At 36.8% G+C, this 18,473-nt stretch overlaps 1 protein-coding gene across 2 annotated transcripts in view; it reads right to left on the bottom strand.

The window, feature by feature from the left end:
• Positions 1 to 18,473, bottom strand: part of LOC106880055 (F-actin-uncapping protein LRRC16A) — a 547,921-nt gene that overhangs the window by 96,438 nt on the left and 433,010 nt on the right. For both annotated transcript variants that reach the window (XM_089356189.1, XM_089356195.1), the window contains one exon: positions 5,039 to 5,083. In XM_089356189.1, the coding sequence (XP_089212315.1) occupies positions 5,039 to 5,083 (45 nt within the window). The remainder of the gene's footprint in view (positions 1 to 5,038; positions 5,084 to 18,473) is intronic.

Raw genomic sequence — 18,473 nt, 5'->3', positions numbered from 1 at the left:
ATAAGTTCCACACCGATAATGGTGCTTACATACCAAGGGGCTTGGTAAAAATTATTAATTATTAATTTATTAATAAATTGATAATCCTTTACCCTTTTAATTGTAATATATATATATATATATATATATATATATATATATATATACATATACACACATACACATGCACTTGCGTGTAGATACAAATACACACATGTACACATATGAATATATACCTACAAATACACTCGTGCAGATATGAGTATGTACCCATATGCACACATGCATAAATACAATATATACGGTGGAGGGAAATAAATATTCGTACATGTCAAAATTCTTTATTTATTTAATTTCTAATGAACATAAATGGGATATACTAATACTATTTTTGTATACACATGCATAAACTAAGAATATGCAAAAGAAACTAATAAATTATAGTAACTAATGAATTTATATAGAATTATAAATATTTAGGGGTGAAAAAAGTATTCGTACAGAATATATTTATGAGTTTCTATGCCACAAAATACTGTTAATTAATTTTTTTTTTTCCCAGAACTTTCTCATTTGTTCCAATAATCTTATCAGTCGTCATTTTTAAGTGTCAAAATGCTAGCTTCTTCATTCAGCACTGAGACAACATAAAGTAGTGTCGTAATAATGGCGAAAAGTAAAGAACTCACAAATTCAGTTAAAAACTTAATTATTGAACAGTGGAAAGCAGGTAAAAGTTATAGGAAAATATCACAGACCCTTTGTATTCCATTTTCTACCATATCTTCATTTACTCAAAGATATAAAAAATCGGGAACTGTTGAAAATAGAAAAAGATCCAGTGCACCAAGCAAGATTTCCCTAGATCTTTAAGAAAATGAAGCGAAGAATCGAAAAAAATGCAATGATCACCAGAAAGGAGTTGCAAGAAGATTTGTTAGCTTCAGGGACTCTGCTGTTGACTAAAAGGCATAGAGATGCCCATTTAAAATTTGTTTATGAACATAAAGATAAATCTGATACATTCTGGGAAAATGTTCTATGGATAGACGAGTCGAAAACTGAATTGCTTGGATGAAATTCGCGTAGTGGCTGTGTGGTAAGTAGCTTTTTTACCAACCACATGGTTCCGGGTTCATTCCCACTGCATGGGACCTTGGGTAAGTGTCTTCTACTATAGCCTCGGGCCGACCAAAGCCTTGTGAGTGGATTTGGTAGACAGAAACTGAAAGAAGACTGTCGTATATATGTATATATATATGTATATGTGTGTATATGTTTGTGTGTCTGTGTTTGTCCCCCCACCATGGTTGTCAACCGATGGTGGCGTGTTTAGGTCCCCGTAACTTAGCGGTTCGGCAAAAGAGACCGATAGAATAAGTACTAGGCTTCCAAAAAAGAATAAGTCCTGGGGTCGATTTGCTCGACTAAAGGCGGTGCTCCAGTATGGCCGCAGTCAAATGACTGAAACAAGTAAAAGAGTAAAAGAGTAGCCATGTTTGGAGGAAAGACGGTACTGCCTATTCGCTGAAAAACACAATTCCTACTGTAAAGTTTGGAGGTGGCAACATCATGGTGTGGGGGTGTTTCTCTGCAAATGGCACTGGTAATTTACATGTAATAAATGGTAGAATGAATACAGAGATGTACCAAAATATTTTGAACAATAATTTATGGGACTCTGTAGAAAAGTTCCAGCTTTGTGAAGGGCGGGTTTTACAACAGGATAATGACCCTAAGCACACAACGAAGTCTACCAAAAAATGGATTGTCAATCACAATATAAAATTATTAGAATGGCCAAGCCAGTCACCTGACTTGAACCCCATTGAAAATTTGTGGCGTTATTTGAAAATTAAAATTCATTCAAGAGCCCCTACGTGTATTCCAGATTTGAAGAAAATTTGTCAATAAAAATGGTAAAAAATTCCTAAAGAAACATGCGAGTCAATGATTAAGAACTACAAGAAGAGATTGGTTGAAGTGGAACTGAATAATGGTTATGCTACGAAGTATTAAATCAGAATTATCAGTTCTGTATGAATATTTTTTTCACCCCTAAATATTTATAATTGTATATAAATTCATTAATTACTTATAATTTATTAGTTTCTTTTGCATATTCTTAGTTTATGCATGTATGCAAATATAGTGTTGGTATATCCCATTTATGTTCATTAGAAATTAAATAAATAAAGGATTTTGACATGTACGAATATTTATTTCCCCCCACTGTATATATATATATATATATATATATACACACACAAGAAAGTAGATACTTTCATGAACTGTACACATGTGGGTTGACAACCATGCATATAAATAAGGAGACAAGCACAATCTGACTGGGAATTTACAGAATCATTATTAGTTATTATTCGCAATACTAATATTTGACAGTGCTGGGTCTAGAGATTACATTTGTATGTGTGTGTGTGTGTATATATATATATATATATATATATCGAGAGAGAGATAGAAAGAAAGAGAGAGAGGGATACAGCCAGACAAACATACTTATATATATAGAGAAAAAAATATACATATACCGCCATGAATGGACACTTAGGTAGGGTGGAAAAAAGGGGAGGGGGAAACTCCCTGAAATAATAATTATTTCACAGTGCTTAATCTTGAAAATGCATATTTGGCACAGTGGGGACATCTTGACATTTTCTCAGCATGCTTGTTTACCAAGTTCTCATTACTCAGCAGGATGCATTCTCCTGCTGAGTAATGAGAACTTAGTAAACAAGCACAGAGTGAAAATTCACAACTGTATAGAGAGAAAATATGGGCATAAGAGGAATTAAATGTGGTATGCGGAAGAGTAGACTACATTCGTTTGGACATGTGATGTGCATGAATAAAGACAACTGTATAAAGAAGTGCCAGAAGCTGAAAATAGACAGTACTTGTAGGAGAGGGAGACACAGGAAAACAAGGGATGAAGTGGTGAGGACTGATCTCGGGATGTTAGGGCTCATGGAGGAAATGACAATGGACTGAGATGTCTGGCGCTATAAGGTTCTAGAGAAGACCCACCCACATTGGCGAACCTGAGTGTTAGAAGTGCTGTCATACTCACATGTAACAATAAAGTTTTCACAAACCCTACCCTTAGAATCCAAACTACATCTTTTTCTCTTCCTCACATTTTCTCTTCATACACTATGATTATTTCTCACTCTCCATCCTCTCCTGCTCACTGTATTGCTGATTCCTCCATCCCCATCATTATGCCCAGGTTCTCACCAGTCACTGCAATCCCCACCCCCATTCCCTACTTGCACCTTCTTGGCAATATCTGGCCACATATATTATGACCCTGTACCATGAGGGCATGCTCTGGCAATTGCCACCATTTATCTCTTTTTTCCTTACTCTATCATTCCATCTATGCTCTGAACCTCATTCCTTCTGGGTATACCCTGGAACTTCACCATCCTCTCTCTCCTGCTCTCTTTTGCACTCTTGTTGTCTCCCACACTCTTTCTCTCTTTCCCTTGCTCTTCCCTCTGGCTAGGGTGACTACGTATCTCCTCTACAGCAGCACACCTGTTTCTGCCCTCATTCTTGATCACTCTCTCTCTCTCCTACTTTTGCTCTTCCCTCTGGCTAGGTAACCAAATATCTCCTTTACAGCAGCACACCTGTTTCTGTTCTCTTTCTTGTTACTTCTCTCTCTTTCCCTCAATCTCTCCCTCTCCTTCTCTTTCTCTCTGGCAAGGTAACGATGTACTTCCTTTATAACAAGACATGTTTCTGCCTCTCTGTCATACTCTAATCTTTTATCATCTGACATAAGATCACCTCCTCCAATGCCCAAAGTTCCTTATTTTGCAAGTTACTAGGTGACCCTGCTGATGCTGGTGCCATGTAAAAAGCATCTAGTCCACACTGTGAAGTGGTTAGCATTGGGAAGAGCATCCAACTGTAAAGACCATATAAAACTGACTTCGCCTGTGCTGGTGCCACATATAAAGCACTCAGTCCACTCTACAGGGTGGTTGGTGTTAGGAAGGGCTCCAGCTGTAAAAACCATGCCAAAACAGACACAGTAACCTGGTGTAGTCTTCTACCTGGCCGGCTCCAGTCAAATAGTCCAACCCATGCCAGCATGGAAGACTGGTGATGATGATGATATATATCTCAAGCTGATAGACAAGCCCGCTTGAAGAAACATGAGACACCAGGGCAGAAATGATGGAGTTTGGAGTCTCAAGCTGATAGAAAAGCTTGCTTAAGAGGACAGGTGTTAACAGAACAACTTCTAAGTAATAGATTTAGAAATGCCTGCTCCAGAGAACAGTAGACATCAGAGCAGCAACATGTTGAAATTTAGACCTTTTTCTCATGAGGAGTGGTTGCTAGCAGCCTTTAACTATAATCTGACATATGGGTATTATGGCAAATGCCTTATGAATACAACTGAATACAGTACAGACTGGAGTGAAAGCAGGGAGACCACTAGTGTGTGTGTGTATATATATATATATATATATATATATATATATATATATATATATACACACACACACACACACACATGTATATACATATATTTAGTATATCTTGTGTGTACAGAAAGATGTATGACTGCTATTACTGAGTTTAAAGTTTCACACAGATTATCATCATCTACTCTGCTTCCGAAATAGTGCTTGGGTTACAATTATATGTACTAGTATTACAGGTTATAATATAGAGAATATGTAGGAGAAATTATGATAAAAGCCAGATTATATCATTTGTTACCTATGTTTGTTTCACCATTATGTTTGTCTGGGACTACAGCAATGGATGTTCCAAATGCAATTGGATGCTTAACCACTATGGAACATCAGAACACATTGCATTATGTTAAATGATCAAAAGTAATATTTTTACAGCTTTTAGCAACTGGCTTTATTTCACGCTGTATTTATAGCAATGACAGAATCAAACTCTGGAGGAATAAAATGCAAAGTTAACATGAAGAACTTCAAAGTATAATAAAATATTTTAAAGTAAATACAGTACTGGAAAAGAGTAATAAAAAGAACTGAATATTTACTCGACTTTAGATCTTCCAAGCTTTCCAATGTATCAAAAGTATCAACTGTAAATATAAGAAAACAATTTAAAGTAATAAAAATGAAATTGTGTCAATGATCTGATATTGGTGTTAATTCTGACTGATACTAAGAAAAAAAATATCTTCTCAGAATATGAATGACAGAGAAACTAAGTGAAGTCAAATATATTCTTTATACAATTACTAATCTTTAACATCAATATTGATCCAGACTAAGTTTATTACACACTATTCTCACTCTTCATACTTGAGAATATATTAATTCCTTGTTATTAACTCATTGTTATTTTTGGCCATAGCATGTCCCATGCAATAAAATTAACACATGGTTTCTTTCATTACGAAAGAGTAAAGCTATTACAATCTCAAAATTTACATTTTATTTGATGACAATTACACAGGAGATCATTTTACTCCAGCACCATAAAGAAGGGGGAAAATTTCACTGATATCTAAGGTACTTTTAGGTAAGAATCTTGCGTTTTGTTTTGGTTATCTATTTACATATTTTCATCAAGCATTTAATCAACAAAAAAGCAATTAGCTTCCATTTGAGAAATATTTTACCACTTTTCTTTCAATTACAGTGAAAGATTTGTCTTTTGTAGCTCAACAATCTTATCTCATAGGTAGTTTATTATTGCATATTTGTATGTGGTTGATAGGGCACCAGGCAACTAACAAAAGTGGTAGTGGTATATACTCTTTCATCAGCACTGTGATGTCTCTTTAACCAAGAGATTTTACTCCCAAATGACCAAGCCCACCTGACTGGAAAACAAATATTGGGAAGCCACTACATTTAAACAACAATGCAACTGACAAAATTAGAAGTATTTTTTAAGTTTCAAGTGATGAGTTAACTTCTTGTAGACATGGTCAGAAGACAGGCTGAATTCCATTGGTCAGGTCCATAAATTAACAGGCTTGATCACACAGAGATGAAATGTCAAGTAATATACTTGAACGGCTGAAAACTAATATGCAAAGGTAATAGAAAAATTTGTTAGGCGTTGCTGTGCCAACTTCCACCAGTATCTCTGCCACCATTACTTTGTCCATCTCCCTTCATCAGCATAGTTTTTATGTCTGCTTCTCCCAAGTTGGCATAGTCTTCTATGGTCAGATACCTTTCCCCTTACTTTTCTTAAGTAAGATACTTTATTCTGCTTGTCTTCATATGTTGAACTGCCATGCTGAGGGACATGAAGTGGGACACAAAGAAAAGTCACTACTACTTAAACAGCATTAATGTAAAGACATGTGGGAACAAACACACATGCATGTGTATATATACATATATTTAGAATGGGCTTCCTTTTGGTTTATGGCCACTAAATTTCACTCACAAAGTATTGGTCAATCTGAGGCGAGGCTACAGTAAAAAACAGTTATCCAAGGAACAACACAGTGGGACCAAACCTGAAACTACTTTATAACCAATCTTGCAAAATGAAAACTTTTTATCATGTTTTAGGCACATAGAATAATTCCCTGCAGAAACCTCATTATCTATAGAGTACTAGTGAACTGTATCCTCATGTAGTACCTATTTACAGCAAAGTGGATGTCATTAAATTCGTTGAATATTTTGATAAGGGATATCCCACAGAACAAATTACCAACTTTTAGCTTATAGTCATCTTTGACAATCATCATTAATTGTCTGATAAACAATGGAAATATTATAACAACAACAATAATAATAACACATTCTAGTACAGACACAAGGCCTGAAATTTTGGAGGAGAGGCTAGTAGATTCTATCAAGCACAGTGCTCAAATGGTGTTTACTTTATTAACTCTGAAAGGATGGAAACACGAAGTTGACTTTAGCAGAATTTGAGCTCAGAATGTAAAGAGCAAGAAGAAAAACATTTTATCTGGTATGGTAATGATTCTACCAACTTGAATAATAATAATAATAATAATAATAATAATAATAATAATAATAATAATAATAATAATAATAATAATAATACAGCAAACAAATAAAGAAATCATGCGTTAATGGATATTGTTTGAAAATGTTGAAAATAAACAAATAAACAAGAGATAAAGCCATCATGCATATTAAAAAAGTTTAAGCTTCAGAAAGGAAAGCACAATAATAAAGGAATAGATTTACATCTTGAAAAAAGATATGCACTAACATATAGGCAGCATAACAAAGGCCATTTCCATTTTCAAAGACAAAAAGGCTTGGAAATTTTAGAAACAAACATGCATGTAACAAAACAAAAGAATGTTAGAGGCAAATAAAATACATATTTTATTTGATAAACAATTCCATTTAGTATATTAATAAATTATCAAATAGAATGTGAATTTTCTCAATCACATTTTTCTAAGACGAGAAACTACAGTCAGGAATCAAAATTCTATTTATAAACTGAACTTAAAATATGCTTACATTTAACAACTCTCTCCTTCTCTTGTCCTCTAATCTCATATATATATACATGTGCATGTGTGTGTGTGTGTGTATATATATATATATATATATATATATATATATAGAGAGAGAGAGAGAGAGAGAGAGAGAGAGAGAATTCATAAAAAAACAAAAGACGAAGACAGGTGGTGTAGACAACAAACAGATGTATTAGTTTAATGCTTGGGAAGTGAAAAAGTCTTTAACATTTCGAGCCTATGCTCTTCCACAGAAAGGAACACAGAAAGAAACAGGGAGAGAAAATAAAGAATGTGTAGTGGCTAGTGATCTATGTAGAAGGTTGAAAAGTAACACACGAGTTGATATATATATATATATATATGGAAAAGGTAGAAAATGCTAAAATAATTTTATCATGAAATACATTTTGTAATGGTTAGTACTGCTTTCAGTCTTTTTGACTTTTTTTTTTTTACCTAAGAGTAAAACAAAAGTGGATATTAATTAAGAAGAAAAACAATTAAATTGAAGAAAAAATTAAATGAATTGTATTGTAAATATTTCCATAGTCTTCAAATAGGTAGGACATTTTCCCTTTTTTCTGTCTCTCTCTTTTCCTTTGTGAAGGCTCAGTAGGTAGTAGCAAATCTGAAAATATAGTGTTTATGGGTGCAAATAAATATTTGATTCAGAAGTTCAATGGTTTAAGAAGCAGCAGCCAAGGAAGAAGAAGGAAAAAAAAAAATAGAGAAGGGGAAGAAGATGAAGACGAAAGAAAAAGATGGGAGTGGTATGACCTAGTAGTAGAGTCTGTCCATGGAATCTGCTTTAGTGGTCAAATGACCTAAAAGTGACCTGTTGTGGTTGTAGCAGTAGTGGTAGGAACTGTTCGAAATAAATTCATGGGTAGTGACTGTTCTTAATCTATCTATCATTTTTAATATTTGCGTGGGTATTATTTTAAGATCATAGAAATCACTCTTTATCGCAAGTACTAGAAAAATACAGAAACCCATTCTCCCTTTACATAGAAAATAACTGGAACAGATATCTAGATGACTGCTTCATTCTTTTGCATAAAAGTATAGAAAGACTTAAAGAATTTCAATCACTTCTAAATGGACTTGACATAAACTTTCAGTTTACGATGGAATATAGCTATCAGCAATTTCCATTCCTCAACATCCTCATTAAAGAATCCAACAGAACTCCAAGCAATATTTACCATTCAACTCATGCAACACCAGACACATTAGAATGAATATCCCTTTCAACTTGGCAAAAGGAATTGCGCTATAGTATCTAATACAAGCACAAGGGACACATGGCTACATGAAATAAAGGATACACTCATCAGCAAGAATTACCTACCATCATTAATTGATATAGGTTTTCAATGTGCCCTACAATTCAACATCCATGAACTCAGACATCCCAAACTAAAGAATGAATTACAACCAAAAGCTCTACCAAACATATCCACACACAACCCACTAAACAATGAGGCCTTCGATGCCATCCTCCAGAATATTCCTTTACTAAAAAGGGACCATAGAATGAATCAAATTCTCCAAAGAGCAAAAGACAACTCAATGAAAAGTATTCTAACCCAAGCCCAAGTACAGTCAACAAGATCGAAACCAACAATAAAAATATGCGGAAGACCTAACTGTGCATCAACCTAATTAAGGGATTGGAGTTCTTCAAACAAGGTCAACATTTTACAGAGAAAAACAACTTTACATGTGCTTCTGAAAACCTGATATATGTGTTAACTTGCACAGGGTGTTGAGAGCAATACATTGGTCAAACTAAAAACAGTCTACACCAGATGATGACCATACATAGTTCCTAAATGAAAATATGGGAATACAGAAAAATAGCATTAAATGAACATATCAACATTTGCACCACTGATGAACAACCCAGCTTTAGAATTTTCCCCCTCTATAAATTTAGGGAGACTGCAATCTATAATCAGCACATTAGCAAAGAATCATATTTTATTGCGAAATATAAATCTCTTTTCAATGCTTCCACCCAGATGACATTACTATAAGGATTTTAGAATAATACTCACACAAATATTAAAAACGATAGATATGTTAAGAACAGTCACTACCCATGAATTTATTTAGAACAGTTCCTACTACTACTGCTACAACAGGTCACTTGACCAGTAAAGCAGATTCCATGGACAGCCTCTACTATTGGGTTATACCACTCCCATCTTTTTCTTCCTCTTCTCTTCTTCTTTGTCTTCTCCCCCTCCTTCTTCTTCGCCTTCTCCTTCCTCAGCTGCTGCTGCTTAAACCATCAAACTGCAGAACCAAATATTTATCTGCACTCCTAAACACTATTTTTTCACGTCTGCTACTACCTACTGAGCCTTCACAAAGGAAAAGAGAGAGAGAGACAGAAAAAAGGGAAAACATCTTACATATTTGAAGACTATGGAAATATTTACAAAACATTTAATTTAATTTTTTTCTTCGATTTAATTATTTTTCTTCTTAATTAATATCCACATTTGTTTTACTCTTAGTTGAAAAAAGTTGAAAAGACCGAAAGCAGTACTAACCATTACAAAATGTATTTCATGATAAAATTATTTTAGCATTTTCTACCTAGTCTTATTTTCCATATGTGTGTGTGCGTGTGTGTGTATGTGTATGTATCATCATCATCATCATCGTTTAACGTCCGCTTTCCATGCTAGCATGGGTTGGACAATTTGACTGAGGACTGGTGAAACCGGATGGCAACACCAGGCTCCAGTCTGATTTGGCAGAGTTTCTACAGCTGGATGCCCTTCCTAACACCAACCACTCAGAGAGTGTAGTGGGTGCTTTTACGTGTCACCCGCACGAAAACGGCCACGCTCGAAATGGTGTCTTTTATGTGCCACCCGCACAAGCCAGTCCAGGGGCACTGGCAACGATCTCGCTCGAAAATCCTACAGGAGCCAGTCAGGCGGTACTGGCAACGGCCACGCTCAAAATGGTGCATCTCATGTGCCACCCGCACAAGAACCAGTCCAGGGGCACTGGCAACGATCTTACTTGGCTTGCCGGGTCTTCTCACGCACAGCACATTTCCAAAGGTCTCGGTCAGTAGTCATCGCCTCGGTGAGGCCCAATGTACGAAGGTCTTGCCTCACCACCTCAGCCCAGGTCTTCCTGGGCCTACCTCTTCCACGGGTTCCCTCAACTGTTAGGGTGTGGCACTTTTTCACGCAGCTATCCTCCTCCATTCTCACCACATGTCCATACCAGCGCAATCGTCTCTCTTGCACGCCACAACTGATGCTTCTAATGTTCAGCTTTTCTCTCAAGATACTTATACTCTGACGGGTATTCACATTGACATTACACATCCAACGGAGCATACTGGCTTCATTCCTTGCGAGCTTACGTATGTCCTCAGCAGTTACAGCCCATGTTTCACTGCCATGTAGCATGGTTGTTCGTACGCATGCGTCATACAGTCTGCCTTTTACTCTGAGTGAGAGTCCCTTTGTCGCCAGCAGGGGTAAGAGCTCTCTAAACTTTGCCCAGGCTATTCTTATTCTAGCAGCTACACTTTCAGCGCACCCACCCCCACTACTAACTTGGTCGCCCAGATAGCGGAAGCTATCGACTGCCTCTAGTTTTTCACCCTGGAATGAGATAGAAGTTGTTTCCTGTTTGTTTACAGTCTTTATTGCACCTGAACATCTGCCACAAACAAAAACTAACTTGCTAGTTAACCTGCCTTTGATGTTGCTGCACCTCTTATGTGTCCATAGCTTGCACCGGGTACATCTTATAGAGTTACTACCTACTCCTTTTCTACATACTGAGCAGGGCCATCTACCTGAAGGGGTTTGTGTTTTATCTACCTTCCTACTTATTAGGATTTTGGTTTTAGCTAGGTTGACTCTAAGGCCCTTCAATTCTAGACCTTGCTTCCACACCTGAAACTTCTCCTCTAGTTCTGATAGTGACTCCGCAATTAGGGCAAGGTCATCAGAATAGAGGAGCTCCCAGGGGCAACCTGTCTTGAACTCCTCTGTGATTGCCTGGAGGACTATGGTAAATAAGAGGGGGCTGAGGACGGAACCTTGGTGGACCCCTACCTCTACCCGGAATTCATTGCTGTACTCATTTCCAACCCTCACCTTACTGGCAGCATCTCTGTACATGGCTCGCACAGCTCTCACTAACCATTCTTCTATCCCAAGTTTCCTCATTGACCACCAGATAAGGGATCGGGGGACCCTGTCAAAGGCTTTCTCCATGTCAACGAAAGCCAGGTACAGAGGTTTATCCTTAGCTAGGTATTTCTCCTGCAACTGTCTCACTAGAAATAAGGCATCAGTAGTGCTTTTACCTGGCACGAACCCAAACTGCATCTCATCTAAATTGATTCGCTCCCTAATTAGTTGGGCTATGACCCTCTCTGTAACTTTCATAACCTGATCTAACAGCTTGATGCCTCTGTAATTATTTGTATCTAAAGCGTCACCTTTACCTTTGTAGCAGTTGACTATGATGCTGCTACAGTCATTGGGTATGACTCCTTCGTGTATCACCTGGTTCATAATACGGGTGACTAGGCTATAGCCAACACTGCCAGATATTTTGAGCATCTCTGCAGTGATTCCTGATGGGCCGGGGGCTTTCCCGGTCTTCATACTCTTAATTGCTTTATCTACCCTGGTACTATCAACTCGGATAGCTGGTCCATCTATTGGGTCGACATATGGCAGGCTCTCTTTCTCCCATTCATTCTCTTTATATGTTTCAAACATGCAGAAAACAATAGATAGAGATAGTAAAGATTATTTGCCAACATAATGTGGCAGTCCCAGTTGGGATGAATGTTACTATTATTTAGACTAAGGAAACATCATCTTCAGCTGGTTATATGGCACACTATTTGTGTCCTTATATTTTTGAACTGGGGAGTTTAGCATTCCCACTCAGCACAAAGCAATATCTGTGGACCGTGGTTTTGGGGCTATTTCCCTTCTTCGGCACAGAATAACTGCTCAGCTAGAGATGGCACTGCTAAATTCCTGTTCAAATATATATATATATAATTTTCAAAGTGACACCACAGTCACTGATCTAATAAATAGAAACATTATTATTTCTAAATCTCTCAATGAGAGACATTTAGTAACAGTACTCTAAAGTAAAGATTATTTGCTAACATAATATGGCAGTCCCAGTTGAGATGAATGTTACTGTTATTTAGCCCCAGGAAACATTGTTTCAAGCTGACACTCTATCTGTTCCAACCGGGACTGCCACATTACAAAGAAAAGAGAGTTGGGGTAAGGATGCCACCCTGTTTGATATCATTCTCTACAGGAATGGGTCCTGCCATGCCACCACCAACATTGATCCAAGCTTCCATCCCATCATGAAATGATTTGATTAAATATATTTATAAAAATATGCATATACATGAGCTTCTTTCAGTTTCCGTCTACCAAATCAATTCACAAGGCTTTGGTCAGCCTGAAGCTATAGTAGAAGACACTTGCCCAAGGTGCCATGAAGTGGGACTAAACCCAGAACCATGTGGTAAGGAAGCAAGCTTCTTACCATATAGTTATGCCTGTGCCTGTATATATATATAAATATATATAAATAAGCCCTTTTCATCTATGTGGTACCTTAATTTTCACACTGATTGCTGTTATTATTTCATGCATAACCTGTCCAGCTAAGCTGAGAAACTTTTCCCTTGTCTCAATCACACATCATTCATCTATTTTGTGTTTCTACGTTATAAAATACTAACCTGCTGTAATTTAATTTAAACTAACTTTCATAATTCATAATTCTTGATGCTCTTTGCTTGCTTTAACTTTTACAATATTCCCTCCTTGATTCACACTCCACATCTTTCCTTATTTTGTGATGATTTCTCCAGCAATCAAGTTTGTATCTCTGTCCTTCCCGTTTCTATCTGCCTTGGCTGCTATTTCTTGTGGTCACGTTACCCCATGTCTTTCTTTATTTTGCAGTGATTTCTCTGGCAGTCAACTCTCTCTGTCCTTCCCATTTCTATCAATCTTGGCTGCTATTTCTTGCAATCAATTTATCCCATGTCTTTCCTTATTTTGTGATAATTTCTCCAGCGGTCAAGGCTCTCTCTTTGTCCATCCCGTTTCAACCTGTCTTGGCTGCTATTTCATGCAGTCAAGTTTTCCTCTTTATTTATTCATGATGCACCCACCCAATCCTATACCAGAAATTTCTTCATGGCTTTGCCTTCACACCATCACCAGAACCAAAAGTCTCTCATAGTTCCCCTACCACCACCAATAATCTCATCCACTTTATTGCTTTACTTATTTAGTAAATTAACAAATCACCTACTCCTTTCTCTCTACTTAATTAAAGAGCTATCAAACTGCTGGACCAGGTGATGAAAGTTGCTAAAAGGGTCATAGCTCAATTAATTAGGAAAAAAGTTAACATAGATCCATTATTTACAAATGCAATATCCCTGCATATCTCACATCTATTTTCATTCCTCCATTTCACTCTCTATTTCGCATCTTATCTAAATTAACTATTGCTTAACCATTTTCTCACACTGCCTCCAATGAAGGGATATAATAGATATCCTGGAAACAGCTGTAAGACCTTCTATTTATAAATGTTCTAAAATTTTCACAGCCTTTGTTTTTTTTATCTCATTCTGAAAACAAAAACAAAAATTTAATCTGTACACATGCTGATATATGACCTACATTGGACTCCTTATTTGCATAATCACTGAACCTGGAGCTTAACTATGGTCTATCCATAGCACTTACTCAACATTACCTGACACCTTTGTGTCTTACTGACACCATTACCTCTCATAACCCATAAATATATTATATATATATATATATATATATATATTTACTTAGAGAATGGAGTAACAAATACAAGAAAAAGCATTTTCGTTGGACTAGATAGCCGTTGTTTTATTATGTGGAACTTGTGAAATGAGTCAGTGTGGAGGTTTAGGTTATGTTATGAGTCATTTTGTATATTATGTCATAGTCACTTACGTACGTTTTGATGCAGCCAGTAGTTTGGCCGATCTCTTCAGAGTGTTAAAGGGTATATTCAAAGTTTGTGGTGTGCGAAATGTAGGAGAAGTAATTATTGGGTGTAATATATGTGGTGGTGTGATAGTGGTGATAGGTAAACAGAGCCTTACATTTTAGTTGTTGCGTTGGTCTTCTTTTAAGGGGATATAGGGTGGGTGCTATTTAAGAACATTGTTCCAGTTTTAGTCAAGTGCATCTCCACATGATATTTGTGATTGCTGGATGCGCTGTGTTTTTATAGCACCGGCGGTGTTAGTACAGGGAAGCAACCCTAAATTTAGGTGAAAAGGGGGCTAACTTTTGTCTTATTCATATCTACTTAGAAGTAAAGCTATTTTATACATATTTAGTTTTGCTTAGGAGGTGTAATTTATTATATACTTAATTATACTTAGAGAATGAGTATTTAGTAGCATGAAGACAGATTAGACTAGATTCATATCTCCTGTTTAATAATTCGTTCTTAGCTGTTAGGATTTCGAGGCACTCTGTTACACAGAGATTGCACCGTCTGTTAGTTGGGTTATAGGAATTAGCTACTTTTAGTATGTGCCACTTTAGTTTATATTCTATCTTATTGTCGTTTAGTTCCCAGATATACCTACTAAGCCCTGTAGAATTTGCCTTATTTCTGTTTTTAAAACTCGCTAGGTGCTCATTATATCTTAAACGTATTTGGTTACTCGTTCCCCCAATATAAGATTTAGTGTGGCTATTTGTTTGTACATCACATTGGTAAACTATATTATCTGTCTTGCACCTATTGGAGAAATTGCATTTGTTACTATCTCTACAGCCACATAGGTTATGGGGGGTGTCTATGTATGTGTGTTGTTGTGTGGCGCTATTGTTTTTTCGGTGTGCATCCCTCCTAGTAAGGGGTGTTGGCCTAGGGTTGGATTTATTCCTATTGTTTAGAGGGTTGTTGATTTGTAGGTAGTACTAGTAGTAGTAGTTGAAGATGGAGGTGGTGTTAAAGTTAACCCTTGACCAAATAGATCAAATTAAGGAGAGGATGGGATGGATAGGTACATAGAGGCATTAAAAGATGGCTATTAAGATAGAATCTGACCGTGTCTAGGGGGATTATGCTTTAAGATTTTGATAAATGTTTTACTTTGTAAAGGCTTTACTGTATCACTATCCTCATAACCCCAAGTATAACTATATTTTTAATAAATAAGGCTAAATTCTCCTACTGTACAACACCAAATCTTGTGGATATTATAGAATACTTGAATGTCTGTAAAAGGAATAAATATAACAAAAGTTAAACATATGAAAAACTAAACTCTCTTGCTTACCTTACTAATCAATTGAAAACAATAATACAGAATCCAAAACATATGTTCGGAATTCAAGCACAAACATCTTTCACAACAGTCATCAAATTGTTAGTAACAAAATAACAATAGAAAATAGTGCTTGTAATTTTCACCCAGGTTTCAGCAGTCACTGCATTTCTTCCAAAAGCTCCTTTTGCATTCACGTGAAATGCCTAATCATGCACCCTGGGCAATCCACTACCATCCATTTTACATACATACATACACACACACACACAAACAATCCTCTACCATCACACACACATGCATGCAACACAAATTCAAAGAAACAAATGTGGCCTCTATAATGGACTCAGTCAATAGTCATTGGAAAGGTTGCAAGAAGCAATGAAAGAGCTTTGACAAGCAACAACAAAACAATTGGATATTTAATAAATGAGTGGAATTGAATCAGTGTGTGTTCATAAGTTATGGAGAAAGAGCGACTATGAAAGTCTTTTTTTATACAGTAATAACTATATAATAATATATCATAATAATAACATATATACTCTGATTAAAGAGACATTATCTAAATATTATATGTAGTACTAGACAGTTAAGTATCTTTACATAAAATTTGACTGAAATTTATGGGCGAGCGTCTGGCTCAATCAGATGTTAATGGAGCCATGTTAGCATTAATATGTTGGTTTAATTTTATCCTGGGTAATCTCATCATTTTTCAGTCAATTGTTTAGATAATGTTGCTTTAATTGGAGTATATATATATATATATATATATATATATATATATATATATATATGTACATACATATATTTATATATGCATATATATATACATATATAAATATATATATATATATACATACATATGTGTATGTGTGTTTATATATAGATATATATATTTGTGTGTGTATTTATGTATATGTGTATATATATATATATATATATATATATATATATATATATATATATATATATACATATATATATCTTAATATATAAAGCTGAAGTTGTGTGTCTGTGTGAAGCCTTTTTAAAAGTTTATAGAAATCCACATTTTCCACTTTTTCGTAAAATTTTTTACATCAATGGAATTTTCTCGGTGTGAACTTTCCAGTGCAGTAATTAGATTTTTAAAATTCCGTTTACTTTGTGTGATTTAAGGGAGATTTGGCTGTTGTTTCTAGCAACTTTTATATTTCTTCCCTTCTACCTGTAACGCGTTCTTATACACATATATCATGTGCTCAACATAAAAAATAGAGAGTAACAGTGAGAGAGGGAGAGAGAGAGAGAGAAGAGAAAGTGATACATACAAAGTCTTCTTTCTTCTTCCTCTCTCCCATTTAATAGATTTCTTGTATCCCTCTCCTTCTAACATATATTTCATAACATAGAAACGTAAGAACACACACAACCACACGTATGTGACCTGTGGCAAAAACATACACAGAAACACATCAACATTATACATATAAGATTTAGTTTCTGTATTTTTCTTCATCATCATCATCGTTTAACGTCCGCTTTCCATGCTAGCATGGGTTGGACGATTTGACTGAGGACTGGTGCAACCGGATGGCTACACCAGGCTCCAATCTAATTTGGCAGAGTTTCTACAGCTGGATGCCCTTCCTAACACCAACCACCCGCACAAAAATGGCCACGCTCGAAATGGTGTCTTTTATGTGCCACCCGCACAAGAGCCAGTCCAGGGGCACTGGCAACGATCTCGCTTGAAAACCCTACAAGGCCAGTCGGGCGGTACTGGCAATGGTCACGCTCAGGATGGTACATCTTATGTGTCACCCGCACAAGAGCCAGTCCAGGGGCACTGGCAACGATCTCACTTGGCTTGCCGGGTCTTCTCACGCACAGCACATTTCCAAAGGTCTCGGTCAGTAGTCATCGCCTCGGTGAGGCCCAATGTTCGAAGGTCTTGCCTCACCACCTCAGCCCAGGTCTTCCTGGGCCTACCTCTTCCACGGGTTCCCTCAACTGTTAGGGAGTGGCACTTTTTCACGCAGCTATCCTCATTCACTCTCACCACATGTGCTGCACCTCTTATGTGTCCATAGCTTGCACCGGGTACATCTTATAGAGTTACTACCTACTCCTTTACTGCATACTGAGCAGGGCCATCTACCTGAAGGGGTTTGTGTTTTATCTACCTTCCTACTTATTAGCATTTTGGTTTTTGCTAGGTTGACTCTAAGGCCCTTCGATTCTAGTCCTTGCTTCCACACCTTAAACTTCTCCTCTAGTTCTGATAGTGACTGCGCAATTAGTGCAAGGTCATCAGAATAGAGGAGCTCCCAGGGGCAACCTGTCTTGAATTCCTCTGTGATAGCCTGGAGGACTATGAAAAATAGGAGGGGGCTGAGGACGGAACCTTGGTGGACCCCTACCTCTACCCGGAATTCATTACTGTACTCATTTCCAACCTTCACCTTACTGACAGCATCTCTGTACATGGCTCGCACAGCTCTCACTAACCATTCTTCTATCCCAAGTTTCCTCATTGACCACCAGATAAGGGATCGGGGGACCCTGTCAAAGGCTTTCTCCATGTCAACGAAGGCCAGGTACAGAGGTTTATCCTTGGCTAGATATTTCTCCTGCAGC

Source organism: Octopus bimaculoides, chromosome 1, assembly GCF_046866305.1.
Source record: "Octopus bimaculoides isolate indiv1 chromosome 1, ASM4686630v1, whole genome shotgun sequence".
Lineage (NCBI taxonomy): Eukaryota > Metazoa > Mollusca > Cephalopoda > Octopoda > Octopodidae > Octopus > Octopus bimaculoides.
This window is presented reverse-complemented; position numbering and strand designations above follow the sequence as displayed.